A 13853-nucleotide genomic window follows, 5' to 3' on the forward strand; every position below is an offset into this window, starting at 1 on the left:
GAATGCTTAGCACGTGCCCAGCCCAGCGGTGGTTATAGTTATTCAGAGGTAACTGAGACAGAGCTACTGCTAGTGAACAGTTCACTGCCTAGTAGGGACGCGAGTGAATAAAGAAGTGATAAATATCATGCTAAAGCAGAAGCGTACATTAGACACAGGAGAAACCTTGCTGAGGGTAACAGAGAGACATCCGGAATCAGCTTTTGGAGGAGGAATGGTTTCCAAATAGCTAAAAAGTTGCATTTACTAACCAATTAAGAAACAGGCTAAGGACACGCCTAGGCAACCTCCTCCCGGCACAACCCCTCCCTCCCGGATGCAACATCAAAACAGTAAGTAGATCAAGCAAATAACTCCTGGGGAAAGAGTCTGCTTCCGTGGCAAGCTATTTACAATGCAGAAAATGAGATACTGTCTTTTTGCTTATAATAATGCCTAAGACTTCTTACAAGTCCCACATCAGTAAGGATCAAGCAAAATAAACATTCACATCCTGATGATGGGAGTATGAACTTGGTAAATTTCTTCAGAAGGCAATTTGGCAATATAAATCTTTTCTAAGATCAATCCCCAAAAACCTACTCCTGGAAATTAATCTTTCAAATAGTAACATAATATACACACAGATATATGGATAAGAATTTTAAAAATATTATTTGCAGTAGTGACAATGCAGTGTTGGGGCATTACTTCAGCCTGCAGCATACCAGGTTTCCCTGTCCCAGGCGATCTCCCAGTTTGCTCAAATTCATGTCCTTTGAGTCAGGCAAGGGTGTAAGAAAACAATTTTAAACACGAGTTCTTTAAAATCACCATACATTATCCCTCTTCAGTCAGCTTCCTGCAACCTGGGACATAACTCAGCCAGCAGGGGATGTAACATGCATGCATCTTCGTCCTCAGAGCCACCATCCTTCTGAGTCACACACTCAATCCAAAATGGACTGGCATAGTTCAATCACTGGCACGAAGAGGTAACTCTGGTGTCCCTGGGTGGTTCTGTTCTGCCTGCAGAGCTGCCTCCTCTTCTCCAGTGATTGGTTTCATGGTGACAATGAAACCTGTGCTCTTCAAATTCATCCTTAAAATTATAGCATCAACCAACTCCTTTATGTGCTATGAGATCAATACTGGTATGTTTCTTTACTAATCCTTCATGAGTAGCCTCCACACTGACTCCTAACTCCATTTAACCTGAACTTAAGTTCCTTCTTAAGAAGGAACTTAATTCAGAAGTGCTTCTACATAATCTCTTTTGATGAGCTTTTAGTGTACCTTTTAAGATTCTTTAGAGCAGTTTTTCCAAAACACATGGACTTTTATAAAGATTTAAAAAGCTAAAACAAAATTGACTTATCTAACATAGTGGGGCTGTGGTTCATGTGGTCGCAAAGAGTAGGACACGACTGAGCGACTGAACTGAACACAGTACCTAAACCAGTGCTTCTCGATCTTGAATATGCTTACAATTCACCTGAGATTCATTAAAATGCAGATTCTGATTACTATCCTGGGATAAGAATTGGCATGGCTAACAAAAGTCCAGGCAATGTCCAGGCTGTAGCTCCCCAGACCAAACTTTGAGTAGCAGTGACCATAATCATCTTTAATGGAAAAGCTGAAATATATATGCTTTCGAGAATTCCAAACTAATACTGTTTTACAATAATTTGAAATACAGTTACTGTTATTGAATCCTACTCTGCTTTCCATGTTCTTTCTGCCCTAGGAACCTGGAAGTATTTGCAACAAGTATTCTTACACACAAACACACATAATATTCTTTATTCAAATGTTGAGGACAAACCTGTACAAAATACTGCAAAAAGCTGCTTCAATATGGAGTCCCCACAACACATGCTTATGAATTGTGGTGTTGGAGAAGACTCCTGAGAGTCCCTTGGACAGCAAGGAGCTCAAACCAGTCAATCCTAAAGGAAATCAACCCTGAATATTGACTGAAAGGAGTGATGCTGAAGCTCCATTTGGCCACCTGAAGTGAAGAGCAGACTCACTGGAAAAGATCCAGATGCTGGGAAAGATTGACGGCAGGAGAAGGGGGTGAGAGAAGATGAGATGGTTGGATGGCATCACCAACTTGATAGACATGAGTCTGCGCAAACTCTAGCAGATAGTGAAGGACAGGGAAGACTGGTGTGCTGCAGTGCATGGGGTTGCAAAGAGTCAGACATGATTGACTGACCATTCAGGTAAAACCTAAATCAAATCCCTTATGATTACAGAATGGAAGTGACCAATAGATTCAAAGGATTAGATCTGACAGACAGAGTACCTGAAGAACTATGGACAGAAGTTTGTACCGCTGTATAGGAGGCAGTGACGAAAACCATTCGAAAGAAAAAGAAATGCAACAAGGCAAAATGGTTGTCTGAGGAGGCCTTACAAATGGCTAAGGAAAGGAGAGACGTGAAAGGCAAAGGAGAAATGGAAAGATATACCCAACTGAATGTAAAGTTCCAGAGAAGAGCAAAGAGAGACAAGAAAGCCTTAAGTGAACAATGCAAAGAAATATTAGAAGAAAACAACAGAATGGGAAAGACAAGAGATCTCATGAAGAAAATCGGAGATACCAAGGGAATGTTTCATGCAAAGATGGGCACAATAAAGGACAGCAACAGTAAAAGGACCTAACAGAAGAAGAAGAAATTAATAAGAGGTGGCAAGAATACACAGAAGAACCATACAAAAAAGGTCTAAATGGCCCGGATAACCACGATGGTGTGGTCACTCACCTCGAGTCAGACATCTGGAGTGTGAAGTCAAGTGGGCCTTACGAAGCATTACAACGAACAAAGCTAGTGGAGGTGATGGAATTCCAGTTGAGCTATTTCAGTCCTAAAAGATGATGCTGTGAAAGTGCTGCACTCAATATGCCAGCAAATTCAGAAAACTCAGCAGTAGTCACAGGACTGGGAAAGGTCAGTTTTCATGCCAATCCTAAAGGAAAGCAATGCCAAAGATGTTCAAACTACCATAAAATTCTGCCCATTTAACATGATACCAAGGTAATGCTCAAAATTCTTCAAGCCAGGCTTCAATAGTATGTGAATCGAGAACATTCAGATGTTCAAGCTGGACTTAGAAAGGGCAGAGGAACCAGGAATCAAATTACCAACATCCACTGGATCACAGAACAAGCAAGAGAATTTCAGAAAAACTTCTGCTTCATTGACTACGCTAAAGGCTTTGACTGTGTGGATCACAATAAACTGGAAAATTCTTAGAGAGATGGGCATACCAGACCACCTTACCTGCCTCGTAAGAAACCTGTATGAAGGTTAAGAAGCAACAGTTAAAACCGGACAAGGAACAATAGACTGGTGTAAAACTGGGAAAGGAGAAAGCCAAGGCTGTATACAGACACCTTACTTACTTAACTTATAACCTGGCCACCTCATGTGAAGAGCCTACTCACTGGAAAAGACCCTGATGCTGGGAAAGACTGAGGGCAAGAGGAGAAGGGGGCAACAGAGGATGAGATGGTTGGGTGGCATCACTGACTCAATGGATGTGAATTTGAGCAAACTCCGGAAGATAGTGAAGGACAGGAAAGCCTGGTGTGCTGCAGTCCACAGGGTCATAGAGTCAGATAAAACTTAGCAACTAAACAACAACACATAAAAGCAGGTCAGGCAGCGCAGTTGTAAAGAATCGCCCGCCAATCAAGAGACAAGGTCCAATCCCTGGGTCAGGAAGATCCCCTGGAGAAGGAAATGGCAACCCACTCCAGTATTCTTGCTTGGAAAATTTCACCAACAGAGGAGTTTGGTGGGCTAAGGTCCATGGGGTCGCAATGAATCAACACCACTAAGCTTCTGAACACTCACAGAACACATAAACTCCTCTCCCTCCCGTTTCAAATCAGGCTTAGTCCTCAGTCTTACATTCTATTCCTTCAAGGCTGACACTCCTTTATCAGGAGTACACAGGACTGAGATCTCTCCTACTCTCCAGAGCCCTTTTCTCTGCCCTTGATTTGCAGGTATCACCCTTCCCCCATCAGTTGCTTCAAGGAACCAGGGTGGAGTGGTTCTGAATCTCTGCTTTGACAGCTGGGTTTAAAGCTCAGTCCTACTGCTTAAATTCCTTGAGCCAAGTAAACCACCACCTAACCTGTTCCATCTAGTAAAATTAAGTCATTCCTACATATAAGGTTATGAGGTAACAGGAAATGTTTAAAAAATATTCAGCAATGTGGCACCAAATTAATACAGATTAAATGGAAGATACTACAACACTGACATACGGCATTCAGTACAATTTCGTTCACCTGAGAAATCCTCAACCATTATTTAAAAAGTCAAAACTTTTCTGCATTTACAATGATAGCTTTGAATAAGAAAAACTGAAAATAGTGGCCATAACATTGAACTATATGGTGGTGGTGTTACCTGTACTTTCAATCTACAAAATACAATAGTTTATGCTCAACCTAACAGCTATTATTATGAAATGTCTAATTCCAATTTCCAAAGCTAATTATTCTCTAAACATACATTCCAAATGGCTGATGGGAATCATGTTTTACCATTTGGAAGAGATTTCTCTTTAAAGCTGGGAAACTGGCATGTAAATTACCTGCTCACTGAATGTCGGTTAATGCAGAATTTAAGACTGAAATACAGGAAACTTCATCTGGGTCAGTACCTTTCAATCCTCAAGTCCAGTTTTAATTTTTAAAAAGTTAGCATATGACTTAAAAAAAAAGAATTTGAATCTTTCTTCACCTAATAAGACTAAACTTTAGTCTACCTCTAGACGGAGGGGAGGGGAAAATAGTGGTAGTGGAGTGAAATTATTGATTCAGAGGAAAATAAATTTTCTTCTGGGTTTTGATGATTAATGAAAGTAATTTAAACAACAAAAATGTATAGAATTGGGACACAAAAAATAATGGTGACTACTACCAGGAAATAAGATTAGATGTATGAAGAACCAAAGATAGTTTACTATGTACCTTTTAAGTTTCAGTAGGTAGTAGAGAAACTAAAATCTAATTACAAAAACCACTTAAAAATCAAGCTAGAACAATATGAATTTCAAGAAAAAATGTCACCCTTCGGGGATGGGGAATCAGTATTGGAAATTCAGTAATACATATAGCTTTTAAAAAACAGATGCTTTGTAATTTAAAAAACAAAGAGAAAGTGACAAAAGTTGCTATTAATGTACAATTAATGGAACAAAGAAAGTAAGGTTGGAAGTAGCTGCATCACGTGCTTGGCAGGAACAAATGTGCATGACGAAAGGAAAAAACCAAAATGACAAAAGGAGAATTCAAGTTATTCTTCAGTGTTCCAGATGTCTTGTTATGTTCTGTGACCATCAAAGGAAAAAGGCTACTACTTTCAAATGGTACATAAATTCAGGAGTCTTTATTTTGAAAAAAATATTCCAACAATGTTTCACAATGAACAATAAATCAAATATATCTACCATATATTTGAAATGAAAATTGAAATCAACCTGTTTTTGCCTAATACCTAAGACCACCTCTTGCAATTAAGACTGGTCTTCATAAATCTTGTCATATTAAAACATCTTCCAAGACATGCCCTGTTGACTAAAAGGGCCTTGCTCTTTCTTTCAGATTTCTCAGTTATCTCACTCCCTATTCTTAGCCTTAAGTGCTGATATTATTTCTCATAAACTATTCCAGAAACCAAGACTTCTCCTTGACTAATGATAAACACAAATAAAGAAATTCTCGACTCTATAATCTTGTGAAGAATAAGAACTGGAACTTTCAGTTATTACCCAAGTCTTTTCTAAGGCAAAGGGAGTTAATTTTGGAGAAGTAATAAATAAAACATGTGGTTGTGCCAAAAGATTTTGCCAAATTAAATTCTGTTCTCATCTCAAAAATAAGGTATATTCTAAGCTAATGTAGATAAGGAAAGGCACAATACCAACAAGTAGTAATAGAAAATAGTCCCAAACCTTGAACATTTAGAAACTTCAAGGGTCATGGAAAAATTAAAATTAAGGTGCTAAATAGACGTGAACTTGCACAATCTTCAATGAACTAACTGAAGGCCTTCACAGTTCAATTAAAAAGTATGAGATTTTTCAAACATCTTATTTTAAGACAGTCATACTGAATCTGCAGGTGAGATTCAAAATTGAATGTCTATTTTATTGAGTTTAGTGTCAGGCAGATTCATGACTAACCTTCATATACACATAAGGATATTCTCATTTTAACAATGTTTTTAAGTAGAAAAACTCTATAAACAAATATTCTTCAAAAGGGGCATCCACATAATGAAATCTTGGAGCTCCAAAGAGATAATGAATTAGAGGTGGATGTGACAATATGGAAAAATAACCAAGTTAAACAAAGAGAATCAAGTTATAAAACCATACATTTAAAACAACAGAGGACAGCAAGAGGCATATATATAGAGAGAAAGAAGTATATAAAATAAATGATAACATTTCTGAAAGACTATACAAAAACACAAGTAACTGTATTTCCCTGGGATGTGGGAATAGTCACAGGAAGGAGACACACTTTTCCACTTTATACCCCTTTGTATATTGCATAATTTTAAAGAGCATAAACATGTATTATATTTTGGTAACATATAAAAAACCTTTAAAGTCTTTAAAAAACCTGATTGTACCCATAGCGTTCTATGAAACACTGGGTAACATTAATTCACAATCCTTTCCTGCCTTTTTGCACTTAATGGTTATTTAGTCAAAATTAGAAGGCTTCTGGGTTGTTTGTTTTTTCTGTCCCTCAAGATTGAGAAAAAAAGGTGAGAATACAAGTTTTAAATCTCACTGGTTAAACTGTAATTTGGATAATATCTATTTAAGATTCCAGAGAACCAATTAAGAAATTAACCAATGAACATCTGAATCACCAATTAAAATATTTTATCCAGGATCACTTTTCCTGGTTACAAAAGCCTGAATCTTTAAACTCCATATCCCTGTGAGTTGAACAACCCTAGATTTCAAAAATATAGTTAAGTATGTTGAATTTTCCTCCATTAGCATAAAATAAGCAAAATACATAGAGGCTATCAAGTTTGAAAGGAAATACATTTTTGGCAAGAGTCTTCACTAGAAAATAGCATCATAAATTCAAATCCTACAGAACTGACTCCAAAATCAGAACAGCTAAAAGCTGGCAAAAGAGCCCTTTTATGTCTACTCAAGATTTGCCAATTCAAAGACCTTAAAACGTTTTTGAACGTTTGAGGCTCAGAAAATTTAGAGTAGGCGGCTGGTGGCCACCTTGAGAGTACGAACACCCTTCAAATTACACAAAATTTAACTTTTTAAAACACTGTGATGAAAAAATAAATAAAATAAAATAAAACAAAACACTGTGATGGTAAAACAAAACCCAACTGCAGAGAGCATTCAGAGTATATGCCATAAATGTGCAACCTCTACATTAGAACAATAATTGGACTTTTTAAACCAGGGTTTTCACAACACTTTCCAGATTAAATACTTCAGTGCCCACTACACTTCTAGAAGTAATTACTATGTTCAGTCATTCAGTCATGTCCAACTCTTTGTGACCCCATGGACTGTGGATGGCCAGACTCCTCTATCCACGGGATTCTCTAGGCAAGAATGCTGGAGTGGGTTGCCATGTCCTTCTCCAGGGGATCTTCCCAATCCAAGGATCAAACCCAGGTCTCCCACGTTGCAGGAAGATTCTTTACCATCTGAGCCACCAGGAAAGCCCTAAGTAAACTAGTGTTTAAGTGCTTACTGAATTAACAACACAAAAGGCTCTTTAAATACTACATACAATCACCAAATAAACAATAAATTTAATGAACTGGGTTGTGGAATTACCCATCTGTGCCCTCCTAGAGCTGGCCTGCAAAGTGAGACCGGTGTGTCTAACCGGTGTGTCTAAATCCAAGTTTAATTTAATTAACATCAGACTGGTAGCTGAAATCAGCCATGGTGAGAGTATTAATATCACATATATCAGTAAGCACTACAGAACACTTTTTCATGAGAGAAAAGCATTCACCAGCACAATATATGACCAGCACATCTTGGTCGTATATTCATTTGTTCAAATATACCACATAAAAATTTTAATGAATGACATGTTTTAAAATATACAAGGAAAAAGTTAACTAATGAATATAAACTCAATACAATAGGCTAATTTATAACACATTTTAGTAACAGTACCCTTTCAAAAGTAATTTTACTACTGTCTAGGGCACAGACTTAATAGTTGGAATGTTTCACAAAATAGGAGTTATTGTGATACTTCAAATGTCTCTTTATTTTAAAACCTGACCCACTATTTACCCCCATGAATTTACTTGTAAAGTTTAAATAAAACCCTAGAGAATAAACTACTGATTTCAGCAAATTATGAATGGAATCCAAATTAAAAATGATTTTTATTAGGTATATAGGATATAAAAAGAGATTCTCTTAGAATTTCATATGATTTTAAAAAAAAAACTGCTTACACATAAATGTGAGAGCCTCTTAATCCAACAATAAAATACCTGCTCCCCAGAGCAAAAGCTCTGTCATTAGCTGCATGCCTTGCTTGCTTCTTTCAACCTTAGTATGAGCCCACTTTAAGGACCATATGAGTTAACACATGAAAAGCATTTAGCAAGTTTCTGATACACTAAAAGAGCTTAATAAACCACACTCTGTAATACCGTCACCATTATTACTTTCAAGTCATATCTTTAAAGAAATATATCTTTATAAGGTCCCGTAGAGATTAACTTTCTGATATAAATCTGAGACTGCAAGTGGAGGCCAAAGATGAGGTAAGTCATTCTGAATGTGAGCAGGAGCACAAACATGAACAAAGAGGCCCAACAAGCAAGGCACAGGCCGGCCTGAGGACAGCAGCATGTTTTACTGTATGCCAACAAGAGCAGCAAGAGGTGACTAGTATCATAAACTACCTTTTACAAAGTCACAATGTCTTCAAAAGAATTTTAAAATATTCTGTTTAAATGAGAAACAACAAGTGTTCTTTCTAAAAATGGACCAGTTATAAAAAACCACTGGGGGAAAAAACCCAGAGCAAATTTTTTTCTTAAGAAGTAAACACATTCCTTTAACTGTAGCCAACATCTTGGAAGGTAATGTCTTTTGTTAGAGAAATCCTATTTTCATTCCCCCAATATATATATATACACACACACATACACAAAGTTAAAAATTCTTTGTTAACTATAAACACAGGAGAGATAAGAAATTATTCATTTTTGAACTTTCTTTAGCAAGGTGTAATTTTAAAATAGCTATCTGACACTCCACCAAAAGAATACCACAATTTCAAAGTGGTCAGAAGAGTAAATAATTCCAAAATAAGTACTAATATCCAAGAGCCAGAACTTGGAATATTCCTTTTAAAAATGAGATAGTCACCAATTTCATCATTACTGAAATACATTCAAATAAAAATCAAAAGAAGAAAATCCAGAAAACAACATTTAAGAAGTTTGCCATTTCAACTGAAATTTAAATTTTTCCCATCAAGCCAACAAAAACACTAAGAAGTTCAGGGAGCAGTATATCTACCCTACAACTAAACATCGTTGTCACAGAAAATACAAATTTAAAGTGTTGTGCAGTGGTTCTTAAACCGCTATAGTCTGAGAAACCCCGAGGGTCCCCCCAAACCCAAAGTCAAAACTATTTTCAGCATACTAAAATGCTGTCTGTTTCACTCGGGGTTTCACAAGTGCATGGTAGAGTTTCCCAGTGCCTACACACTATGTCACTTAAAAGAACTGCATCGTGAAAGCGGTATCCCGCTGCTTCTATTGGGCCAGATTTTTAAAGAGATGTGCAAAATGTAAAACAATGGTCTTCTGTTCATGGAAAACAGTTATTTGCCACCAAAAATGGTATTTATGGTTACTGTGTAATGAGTTTATTACTGTTACATTTAGGTGAATAAATATGTTTTAAAACCATCTCAGTACTACTTTCTAATACAGCAAATACTGAGCAATACAAGCTACATAAACAAAAGCTTTTTGGAGATCTTCAGTAACTTAAAAGAGTTAATAATCCTGAGGCCAAAATGTTTGGAAAGCAGCCAGTTAAGTTATTCTCTTCATTTTACCAATTTACAGGAACTGTACCAACGAGGATATATGTCGGAAGCTGGGGCAACTCAGAAGTAAAACAAGAACTGATGTGCTTCTTCAAATTTACAGGAAGAATTATTCTGCGGAAGCAAGTGACTACCTGATCTCTATCTTCACAAAAATAAGAGTAAAATATACCTTTAAAGTAATCAATAAAGCTTGTCACCCTAAAAGAAAATTTTCTTTCCTGAGCAAACATAAAAGGAGAGAAGATGACTCAACCATTAAGTCAGGAAACTGCATCTTCATGTTGCTAAAACTGAGTATTTTCTCCTCTTCACTGTTCAACACAGTTCTGATAGTCCACAATTAAAACCAGAAGCAAATCTGAATATCTGATATGAAAGTCTCAGGATTCAAATCCACATTAAAGTTGGATCACTTCTTACACTAAGCATTTTGATTTTATAGCATTCAAAGTCAACAAGTTTCCACTTAATTACAAACCTCAAAGTTTACCCAGAAAAAAAATAGTCTTTAAAATTATTTTAATAACAACTGTTTAATTTACTTATTTCTTAGATGGAAAGCCTGGTAGGTTAACTGGGTAATGGCCTTCAGTGGTATAGCATAACTTGGTACAAGAGTTGATTGGGACTCAATACAATCTAAAACACAGGAATTCAAAGACATCTTTTAAGTATTCCCTCCATGAGGGGGCTGGAAGGTGACTCCAAATATTTGGAGAGAGTTCAAGTATACACCAACACACACCCAGACCTTTGCAGCATTCATTTAATTCTAAGAGAAGAGGCGTACTGCTCAGAAAGGGGGCAGAGACTTCCCAGTCTGATCAAAGTAGTTCAGATAACTATACATTCAGCTAGGTATGCACTGGACAGCAACGCTTCAAGAAGTTTAAAACTCAACACAGATTTTAATATACTATGAAAACAACTCCTGTAGTCACCATTTGAAAAGGTATTCAGCACAAATAATGTCTGAGGAAACTGATGTTCACCTCTTTTAATATGAAAGCTTTAAAAACAATTTTAAGTATTGTAAGAAAACTCTTCAAATATGTATTACATATTTAGATATGTAATTTCACCTTTTCTGGATGACAAAGAGTCACAGTAATAGGCAATTTTCAGAAGATGATGTATATACTGATGCCCTCTAAACTGGGCTGGCTGTCCCTACACTAACTAGTCTTGGACAGTGTATGCTTGTCATACATTCTATCTCCTTCGTTTCAAGCAATAACTTCTGAACTGTTAATATGCCACGGTCTGGGAAATCTAATAATCAAAATTTCACATAAAAACATGAGCTCTAACATATGGACTTTGTGACTTCTGTGGGCTACTCAAAGGCATTTAAAAAAAAAAACTATTACAAGTTTTTCAATTGTGTTCTGTTTTGATGAGACTGCCAGATTATCACTGGATGAATGAGGCATTATATAAATATTTAATCAAGTTCACTTGAATATTAACATAAAGATATAACTAAACATTAGTACTGTTGCCTTTTTAAACAAAGTATTCTATAACTTTAAGGTAACACCGGGTTCCAGTTTCTTTCCCCTAGAAATGATCATAAACAAATGTCCTATTAATATCAGTTTGTCCAAAGAAAAAAAACTGAGGTGCAATCATGTCACAGTTAATGCATGTCTGCTTCCAATACATTCAAAGACAATATTTAAAAAAAAAAAAATCAATAGTTAAAATAAGCCTTTTGCAGTCTGAGAATTCAAGATACTTAAAAAAATTTGTAAATACACATACATGCAGTTCTTCATATATACAAATTTTCACAAAATTAAGAAGTTGCTAAGAAATTAGAAGGATTACAGTGAATCTAACAAGCTACATTAAATGCTTTACCACTGACATATTCCTAAACATAGCAGTCATAGTAGTTTTAATAAATTTTCTACATGGCCTTTTTATAAAATTTGCTTTTAGACATAAAAGTTAGTCACTAGAAGTCTTCTGAAACTCTAATTTAAGAATTCAAGATGTTCTCAATTCACTACTGATATTTAAGGCCACTTTGGTAAAGGCATTGCAGCAAGAACACAAAACAATAGCATATTTTCTAGTATTTATTTTTTTTCACCTGCAAACTGTTGCAAAACATGATCAGCTTTATTATGCAGACAGGTATCCCTCTACATTTTGAAAGAATTTAGGCATGTATAAACAGAAGAGCTCTTCAGAAAGGAAAAATTCAAGAATGACTAAAACCTTCCAATTTTGACTTTGTAACTTTCCAGTAGCAATGGTTAAAGTGATTTTAGGTCATTCATTCCCAGATATAAGACAGCACCTTTAAGTGGCTGAACTATTTCCCCAGTAACATTTCTCACATAACAATGTGTTAAAGTTACAAATACTGATATGCACAAGTAGCTAATTTCTAAGAAAAATATGTACAGTACTGCAGCATAATGAATGTGGTATCTGCAATAACTTAATATTAGCCAATTTTTAATATACATGATACCGCTACTTTTTTTTTTTTTGCCAATTCACAGGTTAAAAGTTGTTACTGGAGCCCTCTGTTTTGCACATATTACCTGGTGTTTAATACACAATGCAGGCTTTTTAAAGACTTCTCTTGTGTTTAAAGCTAAGATCAGTGAAACAAGACAACAGTGCAAGAGGCGGAGAGATGTAATGTGACCATGTAAAAGTTCGTTCCAGTAAAGTGTCTATATAAGGCTATAAGAAAGGATTGGTTGATGAGCTTCCTGTTGGAAATTGTCCTGTTGGTGCACCAGTCTAAAGGAAAACATAAGACAAAATAAACAGACAGACAAGACAGTGTGGGAAAATAAGAAAATAATAATATTTTTTAATTAGATTAAGTATGATTAAGTGAAGTCGCTCAGTCATGCCTGACTCTTTGCAACCCCCTGGACTATATATAGCTTACCAGGTTCCTCCATTCATGGGATTTTCCAGGCAAGAGTACTGGAGTGGGTTGCCATTTCCTTCTCCAATTTAGATTAGGGTTTTATAATTACTGGCAACCATATTTATTCATTCCGATTATTAAGGCAGGAGAAGGAGGCAACAAAGGATGAGATGGTTGGATGGCATCACTGACTCAATGGACAGGAGTTTGAGCAAGCTCCAAGAGACCATAAAGGTCAGGAAGCCTGACATGCTGCAGTCTGTGGGGTCACAAAGAGTTGGAACATGACTTAGTGACTGAACAACAATTACTGTTATTAGCAATATACTGTAACACAACTATAGGTTACCAGGCAATGTGTTGTGTCTTTTATATCCATTACTTCACATAATTCTGTTAACAGATTCCAAGAAGGGATTGGTCCAAAAATATACATTTACAACTCAAACTAAATCTGACTCCAGGATTCCTTTTTCACATTGGTCACTAAATCAGCAGCCTCTCTCATAAAGCAGAATTTTGATAAGAAAGCATACAAGTTTCATGTCTACAATAGTTTACTGTCAATGTTTCGCTTTCCAGCTGATCAATGTGTTTTCTTAAATCAACAAAAGATTGTGCTAATGGCTGCCTCTTGCATCTGGGAGGAATCACATCCTGCTTTTCCCACTCTGAAAACAATGCAACGACCTACAAAGTGCTTAAAACTGCATCTCACTTACCATAAAAGGATTACTAGACACTCCAGCAGCTGCAACTTGACCAAAAGGGGTTACCACTGGCTTTGTTTGTCCAAATGCTGCAAAACCTGCACCTTGTTTAAAAAAGAAAACCCAACAATTATAA

General features: G+C 36.4%; 1 protein-coding gene across 5 annotated transcripts in view; it reads right to left on the minus strand.

The window, feature by feature from the left end:
• Positions 1–12179: 12179 nt before the first annotated feature.
• AGFG1 (ArfGAP with FG repeats 1) overlaps positions 12180–13853 on the minus strand; it is an 82068-nt gene continuing 80394 nt past the window's right edge. For all 5 annotated transcript variants that reach the window (XM_055398962.2, XM_055398960.2, XM_055398963.2 and 2 more), the window contains 2 exons: positions 13730–13821; positions 12180–12871 (listed from right to left, as the gene is read on the minus strand). In XM_055398962.2, the coding sequence (XP_055254937.1) occupies positions 12812–12871; positions 13730–13821 (152 nt within the window). In that variant the 3' untranslated portion in view covers positions 12180–12811. The remainder of the gene's footprint in view (positions 12872–13729; positions 13822–13853) is intronic.

This window comes from Moschus berezovskii, chromosome 2, assembly GCF_049115385.1.
Source record: "Moschus berezovskii isolate FMDL1 chromosome 2, NW_MosBer_1.0, whole genome shotgun sequence".
Taxonomy (NCBI): domain Eukaryota; kingdom Metazoa; phylum Chordata; class Mammalia; order Artiodactyla; family Moschidae; genus Moschus; species Moschus berezovskii.